Source organism: Balaenoptera physalus (assembly GCF_965194825.1).
Source record: "Balaenoptera physalus genome assembly, chromosome: 10".
In the NCBI taxonomy this organism is placed as follows: Eukaryota; Metazoa; Chordata; class Mammalia; order Artiodactyla; family Balaenopteridae; genus Balaenoptera; species Balaenoptera physalus.
In genome coordinates, this window is record NC_138889.1 from 58,796,218 (window position 1) to 58,823,831 (window position 27,614).

At 41.2% G+C, this 27,614-nt stretch overlaps 1 protein-coding gene and 2 long non-coding RNA genes across 6 annotated transcripts in view; 1 reads left to right on the forward strand and 2 right to left on the reverse strand.

Moving 5' to 3' along the window:
- The window catches only part of ACER3 (alkaline ceramidase 3), a 186,378-nt gene extending 174,208 nt beyond the window's left edge, over positions 1–12,170 (reverse strand). The window contains exon 1 of one of the 2 annotated variants that reach the window (XR_014250236.1): positions 11,932–12,170. Coding sequence is in view for 1 of the 2 variants with exons in the window: in XM_082410380.1 (XP_082266506.1) it covers positions 11,932–12,034 (103 nt within the window). In the remaining variant the exon portion in view is untranslated. The remainder of the gene's footprint in view (positions 1–11,931) is intronic. The other variant, XM_082410380.1, reaches the window with a different exon arrangement.
- A 299-nt stretch (positions 12,171–12,469) lies between these two features.
- On the forward strand, positions 12,470–20,304 carry LOC309636823. The gene is made up of 2 exons (XR_014250246.1): positions 12,470–17,927; positions 17,965–20,304. It is a non-coding gene; the product is annotated as an uncharacterized lncRNA (long non-coding RNA).
- Positions 20,305–22,497: 2,193 nt separating this feature from the next.
- Positions 22,498–27,276, reverse strand: LOC309636818. Of its 3 annotated transcripts, XR_014250240.1 has the most exons (4): positions 25,874–27,276; positions 25,320–25,388; positions 23,386–23,542; positions 22,498–22,898 (listed from the first exon to the last, which is right to left on the reverse strand). It is a non-coding gene; the product is annotated as an uncharacterized lncRNA (long non-coding RNA). The 3 variants fall into 3 exon arrangements; XR_014250239.1 differs by lacking the exon at positions 23,386–23,542; XR_014250241.1 differs by having other exon boundaries at positions 23,386–25,388.
- Positions 27,277–27,614: the final 338 nt, after the last annotated feature.

A 27,614-nucleotide genomic window follows, 5' to 3' on the forward strand; every position in this document is an offset into this window, starting at 1 on the left:
GGGAAAAGACTAGGAAACGAAACACTAAATTAAGGATAGTGGTTATCTCTGAAGAAAAAGGAAGAAGATGGGATGAGGGAAGGGCACATAGGGGCCTAAATGTTTACCCAATGATGGCTGTTCTTAACCAAAGAATAGTCTTCCTTTATCAAGGTCATAATTCTCTTCAATTGTCAAGCTTTAAATTGGACATTCCTAGAACAGTGAGAACAAAGAATATCCATTTGATTGGCAAGCCTAATTGAATCAACTCCAGTGATCAACAGATCAACAGAATATCAGACAACAAAGCCAGACTGCCCTCACATCTACTTTAAAAAAGCATGTGTGTACATGGGGACAACTTATGGAATGGGAGAAAATATCTGCAAACGATGCAACTAACAAGGACTTAATTTCCAAAATATATAAATAGCTCATACAACTCAATATCAAAAAAACAAACAACCCAATCAAAAAATGGGCATTAGACCTAAATAGGTATTTCTCCAAAGAAGATATACAGATGGCCAATAGGCACATGAAAAGATGCTCAACATCACTAATTATTAGAGAAATGCAAATCAAAACTACAATGAGGTATCATCACCTCACACCAATCAGAATGGCCATCATCAAAAAGTCTACAAATAATAAACGCTGGAGAGGGTGTGGAGGAAAAGGAACCCTCCTACACTGTTGGTGGGAATGTACAATAAATTGGTGCAGCCACTGCAGAGAACAGTATAGAGGTTCCTTAAAAACCTAAAAATAGGGTTACCATATAATCCAGAGTCCCACTCCTGGGCATATATCCAGAAAAGACAAAAACTACCACAATGTTCATAGCAGCACTATTTACAACAGCCAAGACATGGAAGTAACCTAAATGTCTAGGTATTTACCTATGAGAAATGAAAATATATATCCACAAGAAGACCTGTACAAGAATGTATATCACAGCTTTATGGTTACCAAAACCTGAAAACAGCCAGGTGTCCACCAACAGGAAAATAGATAAACTATGTTATATTCATACAATGGAATACTAATTGGCAATAAAAAGGAACTACCAACACATGCAACAACATGAATATCAAAAATACTATGCGAGTGAAAGAAGCCTGACACCAAATAGTAAATATTATATAATTCTACTCACATGCAGTCCTAGAATGAACAAATCTAATGTATGGTGAAGAAAAAAATCAGAACAGATAGTTGCCCTGGAGAGAAGGGGGAAGGTGAAGGTGAGAATTACAGGGAAGGGGCGTGAGGAACTTTCATGTTTGACGGTAAAGTTCTCTATCTTGATAGGGGTTTTGGTTATGCATATAAATGCACTTCTTAAAATTCAGCAAATACACACGATTTGTGCATTTATACTGAATACAAATTATACATCCAAAGAAAAAACAGAGAATTGAACTTTAGTTAATGATATGTATGTTGAAGTGTTTAGAGGGAAAGTATACAGATGTTTGCAATTTACTTTAAAATGTATCAAAAAATAAAATGAATTGATAGAGAGAGGAATGGATAAATAGATATATGATAAAATAAGTACTGTATACTAAAATGTTATTGGTAGGATTTAGGCAATAGGTGAATGGATAATCACTGCAAAATTCTTCTAACTTTGCTGTACATGTGAAAATATTCATTAAAAAAAGGGGCTTTTCATGCCATATTTACTATTTGGCCTTTATCCTTCAGTCAATAGCAAGGCTTCAAATGGAAACAGAAGAAGCACCTAATTCTGTAAGGAGTAATCAGTCAAGGTTTAAAGAGGTATCCACTGACTGGGAATGCAGCTACAAATGACAAGGGAACAGCAGATGCAAAAGCAATCGGGTTAAGGTTGTGCGGCACACTAAATACTCCAACTGACCTTTCCACTGAAAACATCTAAAAATTCTGGTATATTCACAAAATATTCAAATAAATGAAACAAAGAAGGAAGAAAGGGAAGAGGGGTGAAGGGAGGGGAGGTCCACCAAGGTGAGGGGTCAGATAGGAGACCTCCCCAAATAAAGGCTTAACTTCCCTACCCCAATCCCTAAACTCAGTGTTTGCTCTTACGGCCTTTCAACTGTTTAAATGAGGCCCACTCACATTAGTAATCTTCACTTAGAGTCAACTGACTGTAGCTGTTAACCACATTTACAAGATTCCTTCAGAGCAATACCTAGATCAGTATTTGATTAAGTAACTGGATACTATAGCCAAGCCAAGTTCACACATAAAACTAACCATCACAGATAAGAAGGCCACAACTATAACAAAGCAGGATTTATTTTTTAAACTTATTTTGAGTAGATTCCAATTCGACTTTTATTGAGCACCTAGTATTTGCCAGGCACTTCCCTGTGCGTTTTCACATGTATAATGCCATTTAATTCTCACAACCCTACCAAATATTCATTGTTCTCATTTTATAGAAAATAAACTGGTACAAAGAATGATTAAGTGATTTGCCCAAAGTCACAATGTTCAATGGAGCAACATTCAGAGAGGATTCTGATTCTGACTTCAAGTCATTATGTCAGTTACTTTTCCCACAGGAAAGCACGTAGGGTTTCATGTCACCATAAACTGCTTTTGCTGTCTCTTTTGGGCTCAATCATTTTTCTGGGTCCTAAAATGTTTCTTCATGCCCTACTTTTTTTTTTTTTTGGCTGCGTTGGGTCTTCGTTGCTGCGCGCGGGCTTTCTCCAGTTGTGGCGAGCCGGGCCTACTCTTCACTGTGGCGCGCGGGCTTCTCATTGCATTGGCCTCTCTTGTTGCCGAGCATGGGCTCTAGGTGCGCGGGCTTCAGTAGTTGTGGCTCCCGGGCTCCAGAACGCAGGCTCAGTAGTTGTGGCGCACGGGTCTAGTTGCTCCGCGGCACGTGGGATCCTCCCAGACCAGGGCTTGAACCCGTGTCGCCTGCACTGGCAAGCAGACTCCCAACCACTGCGCCACCAGGGAAGCCGCCCTTACTTATTTATTTTAAAACACTCTTTGTTGCACTACCGAAAACTCTCCAGGTGAGTGTTTTTTTCTGCCCACTATGAAACAGTTGGCAAAGGAACAAGGGTAGAACCCCAAAATCAAAGAAACAACTTAAAATTTCAACCTGAACTAATAGTGTACTGGACAAAACTTTAAATGTTTACTATTTTCTGTATTCCAGTTAGCAAAGTTGCCCAAATTACAATTTGAGGTATTTGTTCTCCTTATTTACCAATACATCAATTACTGTTCCATTAAAATAAGTAAATAGGGACTTCTCTGGCAGTCCAGTGGTTAAGACTCTGTGCTTCCACTTCAGGGGGCACAGGTTTGATCCCTGGTTAGGGAACTAAGATCCCATATGCTGCACAGTGCAGCCAAAAAAAAAAAGGAAATAAATCATTTCTTCCAACAGGTGCTACCAAATGACAATTTTTCCTAGTTAAAATCTTGGATGACCTAGGTAAATGCTAAATCAAGATTAGACTTCAAACTGTACTTAGCCTTCAAGTACAGTAGTCTCTCCTAATCTGCGGTTTCACCTTCCAAGCTTTCAAATACCCATAGTCAACTGCAGTCTGAAAATATTAAATGGAAAATTCCAGAAATAAACAATTCATAAGGTTTTAACTGTGCACCATTCTGAGTAGCATAATGAATCTTGCACCGTCCTGCTCTGTCCCGCCTAGGATCCTCAACCATCAACATCACCTGCTCCTGACATCCAACCATCCACATCATTATGGTTCAATGATCCAGGATCACCCAAAGCAAATGAATCTCCTTCTCTGAATAATCAGAAGTTAATAGTAGCCTAACACTAGGTCACAATACCTTCTCATCATGTAGGCATTTTATCATCTCAGATTATCACAAAAATAAGGGTAAGTACAGTACAATAAGATATTTTGAGAGAGACCACATTCACATAACTTTTATTACAGTATATTGTTATAACTGTTCTATTTTATTATTAGCTGTTATTAATCTCTTATTGCGCTTAATTTATAAATTAAATTTTACCATAGGTATGTATGTATAGGAAAAAACACAGTACATACGGTTGACCCTTGAACAAAACAGGCTAGAACTGTGCAGATCCACTTACAACTAATTACTAACTATAGACCAAAGTCTAAAAGATAGTTTGGTTTGAGCTTCGCTTAGGTATTGGGAACAAATGAAAAGAAAACTGTTTCTAAAATGAAAATGTAATATGTTCAATTTTAAATTCAATTTAGCTCATTACCCAGAACAATCATTTTCAAACTTCGGTTCACATGCAGTATTTTTGGCCTGTTACTGCTGGGGGCAGGGTGGGGGAGGGGGGGTGGTGATCAACACCTAACTTGATTTTCAAGTTAGAAACCTAGGTTCCAGTACCAGCCCTGTGATCCTGAACAAGTCACTTATCCTTTTGAACCTGGTTCCTTACATACAGACAGTGATAACGCTTACACCCCATAGGAAAAAAAGAATTAACAGTGTTTTTTGAACAATAAAGTCTTGCTTCTCCAAGTATAATCTCCAGACCAACAGCACTGGAGTCATCTGATAGCTTATAAGAAATGCAGAATCTAAGGCCACATTCCAGACCTACTGTACTGGAATATGAATGTTAACAAGACCTCCAGGTAATTCACATGCACATTAAAATCTGAGCAGAACTACTATAAAGTACTCTACAGATGTTAGCTATCTTCACCATAAAAAAAAAAAAGTTAATTAGGAGCTCTTTTTGTTCTGAGGAAGTCCTATGAGCTGGTAACTCATTAACAATATGACATCAACAATATTTGACATCATCCTCCTCAGCTCTACTATTTCCCATACTGAGAAACTACTGAACGTGGATTCTGGTCTAGGTTTCACAACTAATTGGCAATATAATCTTGAGCAAATCATGTGAACACTCAAGGTCCTTCTCCTTACATGTAAAATGAGAAGGTTAGACCACTAGTTACCAACCTGAGGTCTCTGGACCCACTGGGGTCTGAAAAAGTAGTAATGGAGGGAGGCAAGATAGTATGATAGTTAAGGGCATAGTTTTAGAATCAAATGGCCCTTGGGTCACTTAGGCTCTGCCACTTAATAACGCTGACCTAGGGCAAGTTACTTAACCTTCCTAAACTTTAAAAGAGTTGTTATAAGGATTATAATAAGGGTTCGTATAAGATAATATACACATAGAGCTTTGCACATTGTGTCCCATAATGTTAGCTTTTATTATTTCTATTGGCTATTTTCAGTATCTCAAAAATCATATTTATCTGAAATAAGGCTGCAATGAAATTATTATGCTATTTTGCTTTGGACTAGAATTATATCAATATATTAAGGTAATACATTACCTTATCTCATGTATCTCATATGGATCAATACAGTGTAGTAACAGTGACTAGATCTCCTCTAATTGACAGTCACATGTGCCTTTGATTATTTGAAATGGGGATAAAGTGCATTAATAATTATAATTTATGTAGAAATAATAATAAGTTACAATTTATATAAAAATAATAATAAATTCATGGGGCCCATGACAGAAAATTATAAAATGCTTCTTTCTAATGAAAAAGTTAAAATAGACACTACATCACCATATGATCCAGAAATTCCACTTCTGGGTTGAAGAGATATTTGTACACCCATGTCACAGCCTCACTATTCACTACAGCCAAGAGGTGGAAGCAACCCATGTGTCCATCAATGGATGAATGGATAAGGAAAGTGTAGTGTATACATACAATGAAATATTATTCAGCCTTTGGAAAGAAGGACATTCTAACACATGCTACAAAATGCTACATAAGGACATTATGCTAAGTGAAATAAGCCAGTCACCAAAAAAAAACCCCAAAAAACAAAAAAAACCCACTGTTGATTCCACTTATATAAATTCATAGAGACAAAAAGCAGAAGATTGGTTGCCAGGGTCTGTGGGGGAGGAGGGAATACGGAGTTGTTAAATGGAAATGGAGTTTCAGTTTTACAAGATGAAAAGAGTTCTGGAGATTGGTTGCACAACAGTGTCAGTGTACTTAACACTACAGAACTGTACACTGAAAAATGGTTAAGATGGTAAATTTTATGTTATGTGTGTTTTTCCACAATGATTAATAAATAAATAAATACACAAACAAACAACCAGCTAGCTGGTATGGCAGTTCTTCCAGCACTAACACTGTAAAGCCTTTATGCTTTAAGTTTTTAATAAGCACCTCTTCCTTGCATTCCAAAGTACCATATACATATGTCCATCACAGCACCCGGAACAATTTACCGGCAGTCTCTGACTGTATAAATTAAATCTAAACCCTTTGGTACACTAAATTTGACCCTTCATTTGGCCTTCATTCTTCAGTGGACTTACAGTGTTTCTGAGCTATGAGTCAGAGGCAGTGATGCTTGCTCATCAATAACCCTCAGGAAAAAGACTATCTTCCTTAAGGTGACAGGATGTCACTCCACCAGCCCCCAGAATCCCATGGCCAAAAGAAGCCTGAAGCACGCTCACTTCCTTGAGGCTACTATTCAGAGAAGATAGTGGGAAGGGGCCTGAAAAAACGAAAGGAAAAGGGTGCAAGGAGGTACAAGCAGCTAGATGCCTTGAGTGGCAAATGTGTACAGCAGGGGCAGCTGATTAAAGCCTCTCTAGTCTTGTGCTGCACTGGCAATGAAGGACAGACTCCTTTATCCCATCTAAGCAAATCCTATCATAAAAGCGTAAAGACTGAGGGTTGCCCTGCTTCCCTTCTGCCCAATTCCTATGAATAGATGGGGAGAGGGGCAGCAAACCTGTGAGAAGAGACAACACCTACCTAGCTTGAATCATCCTAGCCCAAGGGCAAAAAGGAGATAGCTAGATGGTCCTACCAGAAGTTACCATCCGTTCTCCCCATCCATGAAAGTCTTACTAGCCAGGTTACCCCCTCAGACTGAAGTAGCTCCTATGAAACCCATAATTAGGATTTAAAAATATTTTTTAGCTTTCTGATAAATAAACCCTCCTTTATAATATATCAAATTTTAAACATTCTTCAAATACATTTTTAGGAATGCATTTCCCTTGAAAGTAGGAAATGCCTATTTGAACTTATCTGTTCATACCTCTACTGGCTTATTAGCTACCTTGAACAGAGAGACAGCTTTGTATAGTTTTGTATTTGAAGTCAATGACAAAATAAGTTTTCAATAAATATTTGCTGAATAAATTAAACATTCTGAAAAAAAAGGGTAATTCCCCCTTGAGGCCATCATTAAAACACAGAATTCCCTTCTGCTTCCCTTTAGGAAATATTTCTTCCATAAAAACGACAGCACCTGAAATTCCACTTCCTGTGACAGTGTTTCTTGGTAGAAAGAGTTGTCAGACCTATATTTGAATACCATTTCTGCCACTTAATAGCTGTATGACACTGAGCAAGTTACTTAACTTCTCTAAGACTCAGTTCCCTCACCTATAAGATGGGGATAACACCACCTACTTACTAGGAATGTTACTAGGATTAGAAATACACAGCAGTCTTCACTTTGCAGAGTTCTAATATGCACAAGTTTCAGTTACCACAGTTTCGTTAAACAATACCAATTCCCCAACAACACAATTCAAATTTCAGTTCCCACAGTATATTAACTGTGAATAACTGAATACAGTACAAACTTCACTACTAGATCTTCAATCCACAAGTGACTATGTAAATAATAGAAGCACATCACAATTGGTAACTAACCAAGTCACTTCTTTTAAAGTTTGTTGGTGGATTTGACAAAATAAATTGCAAAGGAACAACGATTAGGCCGTTGGTGGACTCCTCGTCAGTAACAGTAAAAGCCAGGATACAATGGAATAATATCTTCAAAGTGCTGACAGAAAAATATCTCTCTGCCTAAATTTCTAACTACAGATAAAAGACCAGGGCAAAGTCTGTTGGTGTTTAGTCACTGCACATCTGTTATTCAGTTCATGTACAGACGGCAAAGCATGTAGCTGAGTTGCCTCCTTGTCTCCTGGTGATGAATGTACGTGACATGTTACAAAAATGGATAATTGAAAGGTGGAACAGGCCAACAATGATGAAAGTGCAGCAAAGAAACAAAAAGTAATAGTGTTAAGGGGGTGGGGGAGGGATGGATTGGAAGTTTGGGATAAGTAGATGCAAACTATTATATAGAGAATGGATAAACAACAAGGTCCTACTGTACAGCACAGGGAACTATATTCAATATCCTGTGATAAACCATGATGGAAAAGAATATGAAAAAGAATGTATATATGTATAACCAAATCACTTTGCTTTACAGTAGAAATTAATACAACATTGTAAGTCAACTATACTTCAATAAAATAAAATTTTTTTAAAAAGTAGTAGTGTTGGAAATAAAATCCCAATCAAACATAAACGGAATTATAGAAGAAATAACTGACCATGACAATGTTGACCTTGTTGCCACTCGAGAGACCAGATATGCAGCCAGAGGAACTTAGTGAAGGCAAACTTATCGACACAAATGAAGAAAGGGGTTGTGAGAAAAGGATGAAGATGGAACAGAAGTGACACCAGCAAAAACTCTGCATTACAGGAACTCTCAGAAATATTTCACAATATTGAAAGTGCAAAGAATGAAATGTTGGAACCTGATCCAAAGTTAGAAAGGAGCATGACAATCCACCAAGGCATAGAAAAAAATACTCATTCCATATCATAAGTTACATGACAAGAAGGCAAGTACTACTCAAATTACTCTAGGTAAGTTCTTCTACAAAGAAATAACACATTTTAATTCTCAGTGTTTTCAATGTTTTCAATTACAGTGTACTAAATATCAGTTTTAACATTTTTTTCATTTCTCCATATATTTATGACTAACAATAAGAGGATTTACAATGTTTGACAAAAATGTGTAAAGGTCACGGAATACTCATAACTTTTCTCATTGATTATGAAGATTACTTTGCCAGGTTTTAACTTGCATGGTCATTTGTACTGTCCCATACTACCATGCAAAGTACCTGTAACTTCTAGCACATCAAGGCACTTAGTATTTCACAACTGAAGAGAAACTGGCTACCTTTTCCCCTGATTCTGACAATCCACCCAAACAAAAAAGGAATATGAGCTCATCTTGGATGACGTTAAGAAGACAGCGTTTCAGGTTTTTCAGTGACTAAGAACTGTTGCCATCTTTACATGCAATTCCCCAAACTTGTCCTTAGATTACCCAAAACACACACACCCCAATGCTGAAAGATAGGCTTCCTGAATAGTTATTCAATTTGTCATCTGTGATAGTGTATTACTTCATGCTTGTCCTCATGCCCTGCATGCAGGGGCAAAACAATGAATGTGTGATAGAAGTAATATGGTATAGTAGCTTTAGAGTCAGACCTCAACTTGAATACTACCTCTACCCCACTTTTTGCAACCTTAGATAAATTACTTGTTAGAGTTTCAATTTCCTAATCTGTGAAATAAGGATAATAATGCCTTCTTTTTGGAATTATGGTAAATATCAAAAAAGATAAGATATATGAAGTGCTTAGCAAAGTGTGGTACATAGTAAGCACTTAGATATAGCTATTATCACCATTATTATTATCCTGAATATTTTTATCATTATTGTAAATATTATAATGTTGATAAAGTTGCATTTGTTTTAAACACATTATTAATCAGCCTATTTTTCAAAGATCAAGTCTCTTACTCAAAGATATGATAGACACACACCACTTGCTGGGTGAGAAGGTTGACCTCAACCTCCTCCAGATCATTTTCTCCCAAGGTACAAGTGCAAAGGGCTGCCAACACTCACTCATCCTGTTCTTGCAACTCCTGATTCCTATGTCAAAACCCTCCCTGCCGGCTGCTCAGAGTTTCCTCTTCTGAGGTCATTAAGAACTAAAGCCATTTCCCATTTCTCAGAGCTATCTGTCAGAACAGTAGTATCTTGCTGTCTCATAACTCACATGACTTAACTGTCAGTTTTCTCTTTTGATTCTAATCCTTCATTCTAAACTAAGAGTCATTATTACCTATATTGACCCATAAAGCTGCAAAGGACCTAAAGGCCAACTAAAGCCAACCCCTTTTCTCTACCAAACAATTAATTCCCCCTAAAATATCCATGTGAGTTAGTTGAGCAAGGTCTGTTTGAACACTTTCAGTGACAGAAAGCCCTCTACCTCTCAAATCAACACAATCAATGATTATAACTTTAAAATTTTCCTTACGTTGAAGCAAAACCTCTCTCCTTACAGGCAGTTTCCACCCATAGGCTCTAATTCTACATTCTAGAGAAATACAGAAAGCTTAACTGCTCTATATCACAGCCCATTCAACATTTTAAGAACCCTGAGTTTCACTTTTCCACATTACAAATTTCTAGTTCAGAAAGCACAATTTTAAGTCCCTTCTCTCGTGGACCTCCTCTGGACCATGTATGGGCTTGCCAATGTGATCTAACAGCAAATTGGTAAAGCACTTCCTTTGCCAACATCTGAGCTGATGAGTAATTATACTACAAATGACCCCTTTGCCCATATTCATCCATTATTATATAAAAATTATTAATTTAAGCTAGTAGTTCAGGAAAAGTAACTCTCAGCCTAAATCACAGTTTAAAGGGAATAGTACTAAAAGTCTTAAAAACTACCAAAAGAGTTCTTTTTTTTTTTTTTTTTAATCCTAGCCAATTACTGGGAATGCAATAAAGTAGGATCAGCTGGCATGAAAGTCTTGCCTCTTTCCTACAAAGCCAAACACATGTCTGGGACAAAGACCCAACAATGGGAAGGTTAGCTAAAAAAGAGTTTTGCTTCACGTCCTGAGAAAGTTGAGCCAATTAGAAGAAGGCAGTAATAGTGAGCCAAAAAATATTCTCTGTACCTTGCCAGAAGCAGGTACCTGAAGAAGGATCAAATGCTGTGCTCTCAAAACTTGACCACAGTAAACTACAGAAAAACAAGCGGCAGATTTTTCCTGTTCCTAGCCTGGAAGGAACAATCATCTGGGGAAATACACACACACACACACACACACACACACACACAGCACCCCAAGGGGCCAGTCAGGGGCAGCAGCTAGAGGAGGATTCTTCCCCAAGTCCTCAGAAGGTGTAATCAGTGGAAGTAGCGTCCTCAGAAGAACCTTAACCTTCGTCAGGTAGTCGGAGAGGAGGCAGAGTGGAGTAGGGACTTGATCCCTTGTGCTCTTAGGAACCTGGCACGAGCCGGAAGGTAGAGACTAGATGCTGCCTTCTACTCCTGGTGCAAGGAGAGAGCTGAATGATCGTACTCAGAAAGGAGGTGATCGCTGGTACCCGAAGATATCCTGGGTAAGAGTGGGCTGGGGGTAAGGGTGGGGGTAGGTATCTGAGACCGGGAAAACCGTTCACTGGAGGTGACCGAAGGAGGACTCACAGGAACAGAGAACGAGGAAGGGAAAGACCGCGTTTTCACGTATTTGGGGGAAGATTGAGCTAGGACCTGTTCCCTTCTCCTGTGTCCTTGCGACGAAGGTGGTGGCAGCAACAGTAGGAGCAGGTGTCCCGGGCCCTCATTCAAATAAGCAGAGTCCCCCACTGTCCCAAGCTCTACTCGGGCTGCCCCCACTTGCCCCTCAGGCAGCGGAATCCCCATTCCCAACCCTGCCCCTCAGGCTTCCCCTAAGGTCCAGCAGGGGCTCTCCACATATCTTCCGCCCCCCCAACCTCGAGGCCCCCCTCAACCAGTCCAGACCGGCCCTCCTCACCCGCCACACTGGATTCCCCTAGCTGCTGCCTTCCTCCGCAGCATTCGCGTTCCTGTCCCCTGGCCCGCTCTCCCCACGCCACCTCCCCCGGCCAGGCCCCGTGCCTCCCCCGGCGGCCAGGTCCGCCCTCTCCCTTCCTCACGCGGCGTCTCCCCTTCAGACCGGCGCCCTCCCTCCCTCGCTCCCGCCTCAGGCCGGCACCCGCACTCACAGAACTCGGCGATGTACCAGGTCACCGCGTAGTTCTCCTCGCACCAGTCCAGCGTGGAGGTCGTGGGGCCCCAGTAGCCCTCGCGGTCTCCGGCGGGAGCCATAGCGTGCGCCGCCGCCGCCGCCGCCGCCCAGGTGCTCCGCTCGTTTCGCTTGGTTCCGCGGGTTCCCAGGCCGGCTCTGGCCCTGCTGGCGCGCTAGCCTCGCACTCCACCCGCTCTCCCTCCCCGAGGGGCGGGGCCCGGAGCCGTCAGAGACCCGCCCGGCCGGAGACCCCGCCCACCGCGGCCAGCGCAGGGCCCAGCCGGAGGGCGCCGGGACTGCCCTGCCCCCTCCTTCCCAGGGAAGGGGTGTGAGCTGGGCCACCAGCCCCGCCTCGACACGCCCTTGACTGTGGGTTGGGCGTTCCTGACATCCCCGAGGCTGTTTTCTATCTGGATGCTTGAGCTTCTGGTGAGGGGGGGAGGGGGAGGGGGAGGGGAGGGGAGGGGGTGCGGAGGGGGAGGGGGGGTTGATTTTATTGCGGCGGGGGTGGGATGAAGGCTTCAATCAAGCCCTGGCTTGATTAAACTAGTGCAGAGACGCACCTCAGTGTCTTTCTTCGGCCGCAGGCCTGAAAAGGAGCTCAGGAACCGAATACTCCCAGCCCCGCCGGGGACTCCCAGGAAATAATAATTTTCTGATAAAGGTGTGTCACCTGGGAACAAAGGGAAAGGGCAACAAACCCCGGACCGAGCAAAAAGAAGGGGGAGGGGGGGACTTCGGGATCCTAAAAAACAGTGCAGCCAGAGCACTAAAGCAGAGTTTACTTGCTTCCGTTTGGGCTTACAAGCCCAGAAGTTTCTACCTTCTAGCAATCTATAATTGTGTCCTACTCTTCAGGCAACCAACAGCCTCCCCTACTACCAGCCTCAAGACCCTAATACTCCTCAGAGCTGCTGCAAGGATCTTTTTAAAACACAAATGCAACCGCCCCCTGCCCCTTGTGTTCAGCTACACCAAACTCTTCCCTAGCTCAGAATGTGCAGGGTCCACTCCCATCTTCCTGCCTTTGCTCCTGCAGTTCAGCTGGGACTGCCTGCCTTCCTCTCTTCTCCATTTAGCTAATTTCCACTGGTCCTTTAGAATCCAGCTTCCTGAAACCCTCCCTGACTCTCATCCCCAACAGCTCCCTTGACCTTTGTTCACATCCTCCAGTGATAGATACATCCTGATCTGAAAGTTTGATTTCCATTCTTTATGGTCCCAACACCCAGGACTCCGCCTGACCAAGCAGCTCGAAATGAAGAGTATAGTTAAGGATGACACAACTGCTATTTCCTAAAGAAATAAGTCAATTAAGGTGTAATCGAAGGTAAAAGAAAAAACAAGGAGAGATGAGGCACCCACAGCCTCTCTACAAAGTGACCCTACCGGATGATAGATGCAGAACCTTTACTTGCAGGGTGCAAAACCTAGGAATAGAGGCTGTGTTTTAATAGAAATAGTGGGATATCGAAATTTTTCTTTTGAACAGCAGACACTGAGCTTCTGCTATGTACCCTGCCTTTGGCTGAGTGCTAGGAACACATGGAGGTAAACAGTAAAGATTCAAGATGGCAGTCTCTGGAGAGATCAATAAAATTGAGGTGTGGGAAAACTTCTATTTCTAGTCATTTTTTATCTTGTCCTCTAAAATTTCTGTCTCGTGTGTTCTTAATATGTATATTAATCATAAGTATATATAATTTATAAATGAATAAATATACATATATTTGTATACTTATAATGAATATGCAGAAATACATACTAAAAGTGATTTGCTGATGACATTGCAATAAAAACTGTAGAAACCATAACCGTAGACTGTGATAATACTTGCTAGGAGTAAAGCAAAAATTAGGGCTTTGCGGGAGCCCTTATGTGGAAAGAACCCCTAACTCAGCCAAATGACTCAAAGCAGGGGATGAGGCCTTGGCTTTATCAATACCTTGCCACATCAACAGTTACAGGGGGGTGGGACCTACCATGACCAGGACAAAATTTAGAAGAGAAAAATTAATCTTTCTCACCAAGACAAAAGGTGCACTGCAGTAGTATCGCTCAGAAAACACAAATGTATTTCATAGGTCCTTCAGCAATGTCTGTCCTCCTTTCTCTCTTTTCTAAAAAACTACCCCCAGCCCCTAGTATAAATGCAATGCATGGAAATGTAAGGAACCCAGAACAGCCAAAACTATCTCGAAAAAGAACAAAATTGGAGGGCTTCCCCGGTGGCGCAGTGGTTGAGAATCTGCCTGCCAATGCAGGGCACACGGGTTCGTGCCCTGGTCTGGGGGGATCCCACATGCCGCGGAGCAGCTGGGCCCGTGAGCCACGGTTACTGAGCCTGCGCGTCTGGAGCCTGTGCTCCTCAACAGGAGAGGCCGCGATAGTGAGAGGCCCGCGCACCGCGATGAGGAGTGGCCCCCGCTCGCCACAACTGGAGAAAGCCCTCGCACAGAAACGAAGACCCAACACAGTCAAAAATTAATAAATAAATAAATAAATAAATAAATAAAGTAGCTATAAGAGCACCCAAGCCCTTACATAAAAAATAAATAAATAAATAAATAAATAAATAAATAAAAAGAACAAAATTGGAGGACTTACACTTCCCGATTTCAACACTTAATACAAACCTACACTAATCAAGACAGTGTAGTACTGGCATAAGGATAAACATGTAGATCAATGGAATAGAATTGAGATTTGAGAAATAAAAACTGTAAATTTATGGTCAGTTGATTCTCAACAAGGATGCCAAGGGAATGAATAGTCTTTTCAACAACTGGTGCTGTGACAACTGGATATCAATATGCAAAAGAATGAAATTAGATTCCTTCCTGCCATAATAAACAAAATTTAACTCAAAATGGATCATAGACTTGCATGTAAGAGCTAAAACTATAAACTCTTAGAAGTTTATATAAAAGTAAAAATCTATTATGTAACCTAGGGTTAGACAATAGTTTCTTTTATAAAATACCAAAAACACAGGTGACAAAAGAAAAAATAGATAAACTGGACTTCAACAAAATTTAAAACTTTTGATACAAATGATACCAAAAATAGGAGAAAACATTTGCAAATCAGATATCTGATAAGAGACATATTCTGAATATATAAAGAACTCCTACAACTCAAAAAAAGTAAAATAACCCTAAAAAATGGGGAAAGCAACTGAATAGACATTTCCCCAAGCAAGATATACAAGTGGCCTATAATCACATGAAAAGATGTTCATATTTGCCATACTAGAAATGCAAATCAAAACCACAGAGACGTGGATGAACCTAGAGACTGTCATACAGAGTGAAGTAAGTCAGAAAGAGAAAAACAAATATTGTATATTAACACATATATGTGAAATCTAGAAAAATGGTACAGATGAACTGGTTTGAAAGGCAGAAATAGAGACACAGATGTAGAGAACAAACGTATGGACACCAAGGGGGGAAGTGGGGGTGGGGGTGGGGGTGGGGGTGATGAATTGGGTGATTGGGATTGACATGTATACACTGATGTGTATAAAATGGATAACAAGAACCTGCTGTACAAAAAATAATTAAAATTCAAAAAAAATAAACCACAATCAGATGCTACTTCACACACAATAAGATGGCTATAATCAAAAAGACAAACAATATGGGATTTCCCTCGTGGTCCAGTGGCTAAGGCTCTGCACTCCCAATGCAGGGGCCCCTGGTTTGATCCCTGGTCAAGGAACTAGATCCCACATGCTGCAACTAAGAGTTCACATGCCACAACTAAAGTTCCCACATGCCGCAACTAAAGATTCCCCACACCGCAATGAAGATCCTGCACGTGGCAGCAAAGATCCTGCACGCTGCAACTAAGACCAGGTGCAGCCAAATAAATAAATAAATAAATAGACAAGCATTAACAATTGTTAACAAAGATATGGAGAAATTAGAACACTCATACATTGCTGGTATGTAAAATGATGCAGCCACTTTGAAAAACAGTTCCTTAAAATGCTAAGTGGAGTTACCATATGACCTAACAATTCTACTTTTAGGTATATATATATATATAAATATATATAATTCTACTTCAAAAGACTTGAAAACATATGTCCACAAAAAATTGTACAAGGATGTTCATAGCAGCATTACTCTCAATAGCCAAAGAGTGGAAACAAAGCAAATTCCGTCAACTGATAAATGAATTAATAAAATGTGGAATATCCATACAATGGAATATTATTTGGCAATAAAAAGAAATGAAATACTGATACATGTTACAACGTGGATGAGCCTAGAAAACTATGCTGCATCAAAGAAGTCAAACACTAAAAGGTACATATTGTATGATTCTGTTTATATAAAACATCCAGAGCAGGCAAGTCTATAGAATAGAAAATAAATCAGTTGTTGGCTGAGAGAGGGAATAGGAATGCAGAGTGACCGCTAGTGGGTACCCACTGGTTTCTTCGGGGATGATGAAAGTGTTCTAAAATTAGTTTGTGGTAATGGTTGCACAACTCTAAATATGCAACAACAAAAAAATGAATTGTATACTTTTTTTAAAATTAATTAATTTATTTTTATTTTTGGCTGTTTTGTTGCTGTGTGCGGGCTTTCTCTAGTTGCAGTGAGCAAGGGCTACTCTTCATCGCGGTGCGGGGGCTTCTCGTTGTGGTTGCTTCTCTTGTTGCGGAGCACGGGCCCTAGGCTCACGGGCTTCAGTAGTTGCAGCACACGGGCTCAGTAGTTGTGGCTCACAGGCTTAGTTGCTCCATGGCATGTGAGATCTTCCAGGACCAGGGCTCGAACCTGTGTCCCCTGCATTGGCAGGTGGATTCTTAACCACTGCGCCACCAGGGAAGTCCAAATTGTGTACTTTAAATTGTACACTAAATGTTCTAAATAGTGGAACTGTGTGGCATGTGAGTTATGTCTTAATAAAGCTTTCTTTAAAATACATTCTCATGTTGGAAAAATTAGAAAATATCCAAAAAAGTGTAAAAAATAAAGGAAATCACCTATAATCTCACCAACTAGCAATAACCATTGTCAACCTTTAAGTATATTTTCTTCGAGCGTTTTACCTATGGATTCCTTTTCACATGATAGAGCTAATAATGCCTTTATACAGCATATTTTTTCATAAGCATTTCTCATGCCATTAAAAAATCCTTGTAAATATATTAATAGTCATAATTCAATTTTATAGATAAACCACAGTTTACTTAATTATTAAATATCCATGTTACTATTCCCTTACTACTAGGTATTTAGGTTATTTCCAAAGCCTATATTTATTTTTCAACTAACAAATGAGAACCCAAATTTGAAAGCTTTGAACCAGATTCCTACTGGAAACCCTTTCTACTAGTTCCCAAAACAACTAAAGAAATCCCAGCTGTAATCCATCTTTTCCACACAAGATACATTGCACCATAACTTCATAACTGCAAAGGAAAATTTGAATCCACCAAGACTGAGTGTGTAGGCTCACCACAGATTAAGTGACCTTATGATCTACAAGTTACCTCTTGGCCTCTCTAACAGCGAGGCACAGTCATGGCAGCCTATCAACACTTCCTAGCCCCCATTCATAGGGGATATTAGAGCATCACCCAAATGCAATAGACTGCAACCTGGGGACACAGCCCCAAGCCTCTCTGGGAAGAGTCTCCTGACAGCCAGCCTGGGTTGGGGCCTCTCTCTGTTCCTGCAGCCCTTGGGTTTCCTTCCACCATAGCCCTTCTCACCCCTCACAGTAGTCTGTTTAGGAGCTGGTCTCCAGCCCCTGTCGCATTCTACCTCCGTATCTCCAGTCCCTCACTTAGGCCTGACACAGAATTGGTGCTCAGGGAATAGTCATAGAACAATAATAATAATAAAGTAACATTTATTAAATTTATTAATTTATTACTTAACCATGGGCCAGGCCCTGTTCTGAGTCCTTTATAAACATTAACTTAGTTAAATCTTACAACAACCCTATGAGGTATTAACTTAGTTAAATCTTACAACAACCCTATGAGGTATTTAGATACTGTTCTTTTCCCCATTTCATAGTTAGGGACATTAAAGTACAAGGAGGTTGAGTAACTCGCCTGAATATACATGACTAGTTGGCAGCAGAGCCAGGATTTGAATTTAGGCATTCTAGCTTCACAGCATGGGTGCTTAACAGCTATGTTAAGAAAAATTGCTAATGAATTTGTAAAATATTGAGAATGAAGCCTAACTCTGAGACTTTTATAGGGATATGGAGGGCACGCATGAAGGTAAGTTCCACAAGTACAGGCACTGTGTAACACCACTGTATCCCCAACACACAGTTTGATACAGATTAAGTCCTCAATGAATATGTGGTGAATGAATGACATAAAAAGACAAGGATGGAAAAGGTACAAGAGAAGAAGAATTTTTAAAGTGTTACTACATTTGTTATTTACTTTCTCTGTTTAATATAACAAGCAATACACATTCATTATGAAAAAATTAACAATATAGATGAGGAAAAGTTTTATGATGAAATATATGATATATAAAATAATATATCACTTATATATAAAGTATCAAGAATAATAATGAAGTGAATCTTGATATAGTCACCACCCAGCTTAAGGGATAGAACTCGATTCCTTAAGCCCTTGTGTGTCCTTCAATCTCATCACTTTCCTCCTTCCAGAAGCAACCACCTTCCTGAATTTTGTTTTTATCATTCCTTTACTTTTCTATATACTTTTATCACATGAATGTATCCCTGAGCATGAATTTTGTATTTTTTGAATTTTATAAAAGTGGACTCATATAATAAGTATTCTTCTGAGATTTGCTTTTTTAAGCTCCACGTTATTCTTTTAAGAGTCATCCATGTTATGCCATAAATCTGTAGTTTCTTCCTTTTTAGTCTTTTATAATAAGTCTTCTGGGGAATTCCCTGGCAGTCCAGTGGTTAAGACACTGTGCTTTTACTGCTGTGGGCCCGGGTTCAATCCCTGGTCGGGGAACTAAGATCCCGCAAGCAGTGTGGCAAAAAAAAAAAAAAATTTAAATTAAAAATAAAAAAAGTCTCCTCTTGTATGACAGCCACGGTGGATTTATCCATTTTCCTGAGATGGATATAAGTTGTTTCCCATTTTTGCTATTACAACCAATTCTACCCTGAACCTTCCTTTTTTGCAAATCTGATACACATGTGCAAAAGTTTCTTTAACATGTTACCTGTGAATGGAAGTGTCTTCGCATCTTCAAATTTATTAGATAACACCAAATAGTTTTCTAAAGTGGTTGTACCAATTTACATTTCTACAATAAAATTATGTTTCATAATATAAAATGTATTTATACAAATAAAAATATAATCCACAATAAAAAATGTATGTATAAAGAATCACTTGAAATTTCATCACTTGGTAGTAACCACTGATAATACTGATATTTTGGTATATAACTGGCCAAACATTTTTCTGTGTGTGTGTATGTATTTGTTTTGTTAAAATAGAATAAAATAATACAGATCATTTTGGAGCTTCCTGTTGTCACTTACAGTACATGATAAGCATTAAAGAATAAATGTTTTATGCACCTGCCGATGCTTATGTTTCCAGAAACATCATTAGTGTGATCATCACTCCCAATCCCAAACTTTGAGACTTAACTGCCACTTCTATGGCTGGACCCCAAGCCCCACTATTCAGGCAGAGTTAGTGCTTCTTTACCCTTGCTTTCTAGCTCCCTGTGCATTTCCCACACTTGGCTTCATTGCCTGTTGACTAGTTTGTACCCACAAGGCAGCTATGAGTTCCTGGAGAGAAAGGATCTCCTATATTCAATTTATGTTCCCAGTGCCCAGAACTGGGTCTAGCATGTGAGCAAATCTGCAGATATTTTTCAGATTAAGTGACAAATCCACTTTTATGAAGTAATCTGAATAGCAGTTAAGGGTATTGGCTTTGGAAAGTGGCAAACATGACCTTGTATCCCAAACTCACCTCTTAATAAGCTGTACTTTAGGGGCTTCCCTGGTGGCGCAGTGGTTAAGAATCCGCCTGCCAATGCAGGGGACAAGGGTTCAAGCCCTGGTCTGGGAAGTTCCCACATGCCACGGAGCAATGAAGCCCGTGCGCCACAACTACTGAGCCTGCGCTCTAGAGCCCAAAAGCCACAACTACTGCGTCCTCGTGCCCCAACTACTGAAGCCCGCGCGCCTAGAGCCCGTGCTCCGCAACAAGAGAAGCCACCGCAATGAGAAGCCCACGCACCACAACAAAGAGTAGCCCCCGCTCACCGCAACTGGAGAAAGCACGCACGCAGCAAGGAAGACCCAATGCAGCCAAAAATAAATAAATTAAATAAATTAATTAATTAAAAAAAAAAGCTGTAATTTAACCTCGCTAAGGTTTCCCCATCTATAAAATGGGGAAGCAGTAGTACCCACTTCATGTTTAGATTAAATTCAAAAAATAATTGCTAAATACAGTACCTGGAAATGGAATGACATCAATACATCTCAGGGTATTGTGGTATTATTACTCTGAAGGGAGGAGAAAGCCTCCTTGGTGAAGCGCAGGGAATCAGACTGTCCACCAGGCACAGGGAAGATACTGGGGAACGTTTGGGCCTGATTTTCCCATAAGACCTGTTTCTAAACTAAGATGAAACTTGGATTACAGAGAACAAAAAGCCAATTTCACACTCCTTGAGGTAGCTCAACTTCCTTGGCCCCTAGTCTCCCTGTATTTCCTCTCACAGTCTGTCCCCCACTCCCATACTCTAGCCACAGCCACCTGCTGCCAGTGTCTCTGGCACTATTCTAGACAATAGAAGAGGACAAAATAGACACATTTCAAGCATAGAAATGAGGTGTAACAAACAATTATAATAGTTAACACTTATGTAATGTTTACTCTGTTCCTGACACTGTTCTGAGGACTTTTCAACATTACCTTCTAAAATCTTTCTAACAACCCCATGAATGAGGGCTACCTTTAGCTCTCGTTTACCAGTAATGAAACTGCTGATGGTGACGTTTCACCCAAGAGCATCCAGCTAATAGTGGCTGAGCAGAGGCTGGAATCTAGGCACTCTGGTGCCAGCGGCCACGTTCTTAACTACTGTGCCAGGCTGGTCCTGCAGGAGCTCAGAAGAGGGGCTGTGCAGGACCGAGAGGACTGCGGACAACACTGGATTTGAATTCTCTCAGCTCCTGGAATGTAGAAAATGAGGCTTGAGAGTTCTGCAGGGACGATTCCCTTAGGGACCTACAGGGTTTTAAGGAAGAGATCGACCTGGGTAAATGTGCAGAGGGGAGGACGGATTGATTGAATTAGGAAAGACTGAAGACATGGAGGCTCCTAAAGAGACTTGCAGTGATTTGGTTAGTATCAGGAGTGACAGAGAGGAGGGGACAAATTTACAGATGTTTAGGGGATAGAATCAACAGGAGTTGGAGAGAGACTGGGGATGGGTGGTGGGGGGAGGGACTGAGGGAGAAGTAGGAAGTGGATTGCTCCTGGGTTTCCAGCTATTCCTGGCTGCTGGAAGACCAGCAAATGAATCTGGCTGCAGTGAGTATGTGTGGGTAGGCAGTCAGTGCAGGAGATGGAGAAAGCATTATTGGGCAAGAAAACAGCCTGCAAGGGCTTGAAAGGGCAAGAGGAATGTGGGCAGAATGAGACATTCAGGGTGGCTGCCCATGCGTGCAGAGATGGGGGAGTGGTGGAGGCAATTATCAGGGATCGAGGATGGAAAGATTGGGGCTTAATATGCTGTAATAAGGCATTTGGGCTTTATCCTAGAGACCACAAAAGTGTTCAAGAGAGGGAATAACATGTTTCCATGTGTTAGGGAGAATAGATTTTTGGCCTGGGGATTTTTTTTGTTGGGGGCAAGGTGGGGAGAAGAGAGGAATCAGGAAAATTAGCCTGATTGGCTTCTTAATCAATTAGGACGCTGTGACAAATAATCTTGACAAAAGATAGGACAGGCCAGTTAAATTGCAACACAGGTCCTGGGCCAGCAGCCCTCGCACCAACCTTCCCAGAAGGAACTCCGGGGGTACTTGCTCCAGGAAAAACAGAGGACAGCTGAGGTTTACCAAGTCAGCTCCTGAGCCCCAAACATGCCACACCCTGGGAAGTAAGTCACCACACTTATGACCAGAGTCATCAGCCCTTGCTTAAGCACCTGGAAAGTTGTTACAAAATAAATTTCAGGTGGGTTGAGTATGAATTGAATAGCCCTAAATTGATTGTTTTGTTTTGAATGAAGTTATGGAAACATCAACAACAAAAAAGTAACCTAAAGACACTTGCCCTGTGAACAGGAATTCCTCCTTTCAACATTGCCCACAAACTGAGCCCTCTCTGTCCTTTAACCCATAAGAATCTCTTACTTTTGTGCATTTTGGGTGCCTGGTTTTCTTGTATCGACCCAAACACTGTCAGTTACCATCTAGATGCTGACCTAAATCGCTATCTCTAACCCAGATCGGTCTCCAGAGCTTTCGCCCTAGAATCAATTAAGATCATGTTTTGTGCAGGTGACAGAAAACCAGTCCCCGTGGCTTAACTAAATTAGGGTTTATTTTTCTCAGATGGTAAACAGCCCAGGGCCATACAACAGCTCCATAATGTCCAAATCCTTCTGTCTCCCTCCTCTACCTTCCTTAGCATAAGCCTTCATCCTCAAGGTTACAAAATGGTTGTATCTTGTCCAAGCATAGCAACCCTGTTTAGGCAGTAAGAGGGAAGGACAGGGTGAAGCGCAAATGCCGCCTGGGCCTGTACATTGTTATCAGGAAAACAATAGCTTTTCCAGAACCTCCACTCGAGGATGTCCACTTAGAGCTTATTGGTCGGAACTGGATCTCATGACCAACCACAGAGAGTCTGGGAAGACTGGCAAGAGAGTCTAGGAGCATGAATGTTTTAACTGGGCACTTCACTGTCCCAAACAACGCTGGCTTCTGTTAGGAGAGAAGAAGGGGGAGAGGATATTGAGTGAGTAACTAGCAAGATTTCCACCTATCTTCTGGAGGGCTCTACTTGGGTATTTCATAAGGATCTCAAATTCAGTATGTCCTAAAGTGATCTTGTCATTTTCCCTCCACACTGGTTTCTCTTCCAGTGTTTTTTTTAACTACGATGAAATTCACAACCATTGACCCAGTTTCCTAAAGAAAGTCTTAACTCCTCCCTATCCGCATCCAGCCGTATCCAATCAGTTATCACCCGTATGGATTCTCGTATCTGTCTACTTCCCACCTTCTCTCCCTGCCATTGTCTCAGTCCTAGTCAGCAGTGCCTGTTCCCTTCCTGATTGCCCTGAGGAAATTCTTGCCCTATTCCAGTCCTGCAGCCTATTCTTTACATTGTGTCTACCACAGGGTTCTTTCTTTTTTTTTCTTTTTTTAATATTTATTTATTTATTCATTTGGCTGCACTGGGTCTTACTTGCAGCACTCGGGATCTTCGTTGCTGCGTGCGGGATCTTCATTGCTGCGTGAGGGATCTTCCTTTCAGTGTTCGGGATCTTTTAGTTGCAGCATGTGGGCTTTTAGTTGCAGCATGCGGGATCTAGTTCCTTGACCAGGGATCGAACCCGGGCCCCCTGCATTGGGAGCACAGAGTCTTAACCACTGGACCACCAGGGCAGTCCCCACAGGGTTCTTTCTTAAATTCAAAACTATCGATGCCCTCTCCAAAAAAATAAATTTCCCACTACCTGTAGGGTAGTCCAAACTCCCTGACATGACCAGCAAGGCTCTGTGACCTTTGTGACATTTCTGCCCACTTCTGCAGCCTCATTGCTTCATTCTGCACTCCAGTCACACTAAAATACTTTAAAATTCTCTTCTCTAAAAGAGCCACTTCTCTCATTTTTCCTTCAGCTTGAATCTACCCTTTCTGCCCCCTTGGCTTTTTCTTATCTGACAGGTCTCAGCTCAGACCAGACTTCCTCCAGAAACTCTTCCAGGACCTGCCTTTGTAACTCTTATCATTCTGTATGGTAGCCATCTGTTTACTTGTCTTCCTCACCAGCAAGATCAGTGACTCTCAGACTTATGTGAATGTCAGAATCTCTGCTCATAATGTTCCTGCAGAAACAGAATCAGAATCTCTGGGGAGGGGGGAGTTGGGAATCTGCATGTTGAACAGGCAGCCAGGGTCATTGACAGGCAGATGGTCCAGGAACCAGGTCTTGAGAAACACTGAACCAGACTCCAGGCAACCTCAAGGAAAGTGTTTTGGTCCCTAGTGCATCCCTAATGCCTAGCACGGAGCCAGGCACAAAGTGGGTCATCTAACTCCAACCTTTTCTCCTTCCTCCTCTCTACACTGCCTCATCGACATAATAATAATGATCACTATTTATAGGGTAGCACAAACCGCTGTCAGGCAAATAAATGAATTATTCTCCTTCAGTGATTCTCCGTTGTCTGCAGTTTCAAAGTCCAAACTCTCTGACAAACCTGAGATTTGAATCCAGCAGTACCTCTTACTATCTCTGTGACTCTGAGCAATTTGCTTGAACTATATACACCTTGACTCCCTCACCTGAAAAACTATGCTAATACTTATACCAACCTCATATGGTTGCTATTACAAGTAATTGAGACAATGAGCTTCAAGCACATAGGACAACGCCTGACATAGCAAGAACTCAATACAAATTTACCATTTATTATTATTATTGTTATTATTACTACTACTATTACTCCTCCTACTACTACTATTTTTGGAGTACCTATCAAATTCTAGCCAGGCATTTGAGTATGCATTTTTATACGCATTATTTTCTTTAATTCTCCTACTCATCATAGCAAGGTAAGTATCATTATCCCCATTTTACAGATAAGAAAACCCAGGCTTGGAGAGGCAAAATAATTCATACTAGGTATAATTGAGAGCAAATAGAAGAGATGCAATTTCAACTTGGTTAAAAAAGAAACTTTTTAAAGCTTTATTAAAGTAAATCAAGTTTGGCAACCACATAGAACAATATGAACTTTTATACATTGCTGGTAGGAATGTAAAATGATTTATGATCACTTTGGGGAGCACTATCTGGCCAAGGGGAAGCTGTGCGTACACCATGATTCAGCAAATACACTCCTAGGAATATATTCTAAAAAATTATCACACCTGTGTATTTGGAGGCATGTCCAAGAATGTTCATTTTGTGATTATTTATTGAACAGAGGGCTGTTTAAATGAACTGGAGTATAATCACAAAATGAAATATTATACAGCAGTTATATTGAATGAATCTCAAAAATGTTGAGGGGGGATGAAAGGAAATTCAGGAATAGTTACAGGAGAATACCGTTTATATAAATATTAAAACATGCAAAACATGCCATCTATTTTTGTGGATAAATACGTACCTACTAGAGGCATAAAAACACACATTGAGTTGATAAATTGATAAGCCCCAAATTCAAGATGGCAATGACCTACAGGGAGAGAAGGAAATGGAATTAGGGAGGGTTACACAGAGACATTCAGCTATATATTTAATGCTTCATTGCCTAAAGAACAAAGCAGCTGAAGCAAATATAGGAAAATACTAAGATGTGACTAAGCTGGGTAATGAGTACATAGAGACTGGTTATATTATTCTATTTTTGTGTATGTCTTATTTCCTAATTTTTAAAAGGTTTCATTAAGAACACAGAGAATAGACACTTTGGGGTCCAGAAACGTCCTAAATCTCCCCTTGGGCCACTCCACCACCATCCCTGATGGTGGCCGCCTCCCCAAGCCTCCTGGCTGCCTGGGGGCCTCAGCGTCAAAGTGACTGACCTGCGCCATGGGCGCCCGCAGGTCTGAAGTCTAGCAAGCTCTGGGCACTCGCGTGACCTAGTCTGCAACTCTCCCCGGCGGGGACGCCTGCCCGCCGGTGCCACCGCGTTTAGAGCCAGAGGAGAACCAAAGTTACCCTCCAGGAGCCGGTCCCAGCCATGAACCTCCGCAGCTCGATCACTACTCCACTCAACTCTAGCCACGCCAGAGAGCTTGAAGTGGGGAGACCAGCGGACACCAGCCGTGACCCGGCCCGGACCCACCCTCGGGCCCGCCTCCCGGCCCGGGCCCCGCCCCTGGCCTCTCGGTTCCCTGCGCCAGCAGCACAGGGCCCAGCATGCCCTGCGGTGAGCCCGCTGTCCCTGCCTCCCGCTGTGACAGGATGCTGCAAATTCCCGTTCAAAATTCATCTCAGCGTTCTCACATATAAAAGGGCTTGGAAGCCACCTGAACTTCATCAGTACCATCAGATCTATATTCATAGACATGAAAAGTAATGTCATAAGATAGTAATATGAGAAAAAAAGCAGGTTACAAAAAACGGCATGTGTAAATATAATCCCATTTTTTAGCGTGTGCCTAGAGAAAAAGGCAGATATGAGTATCTGTGTGAAGTGGGGTTAGGAATGATTTTTATTACTAGCTGTATTTTCTAAATGTTCTACTATGTTTTAATTGGTTTAAAAAAACTGGTGTAGGGGAGGAAAAATAATTTTCCTTCTACCCTTCTAGGTTCTTGGCTGAGACGTCCCACCCCCATAATAAAAAGGCAGATTAATAGAAGAAAAACAAATTTCTGCAAATATATGAGACTCAAAGGCAACCGGGCCATTGAGGTTTATCTACCATCCTGAACTAAGGAAAGGGATAGGAGTCTGGGTCTTCAAAGAGGGGGAAGCAATTCACAGAAAGGTGAGAAGAGCAGATGTTTGCCCTGCCATGCGGATATATCTCTCAGATGAAATACTTGTCTCTGGTAACAGCTCTTTTCTTGGTACAGGCCCCCTTTCTAAATTGTTTTAGGCAGTTAAGGGAGAGGTAAAAAGCTTTTCCCAAGTGCTGGGTCTTGATTGCCTTCAGCTCAAAATAATCCACATGTCAAAGTGGCACGTTTGGGGGTGGCATATCCTACCCGCCTCCCTCCCCCCCTCCCGTCATTAGGTTAAAAGAAAAATAACTACACAGTTCAAAAATTCACCAAGTACAAAAAAGTACTCAAAAAGTAAGTCTTCCTCTCACCCCAGCTCCTTAACCCTCCTCCCCAGAGTAGGGCTTTATATTCTGAACCAATTTTTATAATCAGAAACAAAGGGCTATTTGCAACGAATGAGGTGTTTGTTTCTGGGTTTCTATCTCCCATTAAGAGACTGGGGAGATTCCTATGGCAGGGAAAGAACTCTGAGCTTTGGAATCAGACAGGGTTTTGAACCATAGTTCTGCAACTAGTGCAGTCTTGAGCAGGTTACCAAGCCTTTCTAATCCTCGGTTTTCTCATCTTTGAAATGGAGTAACCACCCATCCCAATATTTTATTAAGAATAGATGAAAAAAAAAAAAGAATAGATAAGATCATGTGTGTAACGCACTTAGTGCTATTGCACACATATAAATGCCCAGTAACTGCCAGCCTCAGTCATTATAGTAATTATTTCTGATGTGTGGTACATGAGCTGGCACTCAGTTAAGTCTCCAGAAATGGACTGATAGACCATTTGTGTGGCAGGGAATAATTTCTGAGATGAAAAGCAGCTACAAAAAAATCCCCTGAAGGTGATGTGGGCTTCAAGGAACCACAAACTCCTTTGCAGCTTGATAGCTGTTGGGCAGGGTGAAGGGTTCATTATGGGAGAAGGAATGCTAAGACTATGCTCTGTAGCT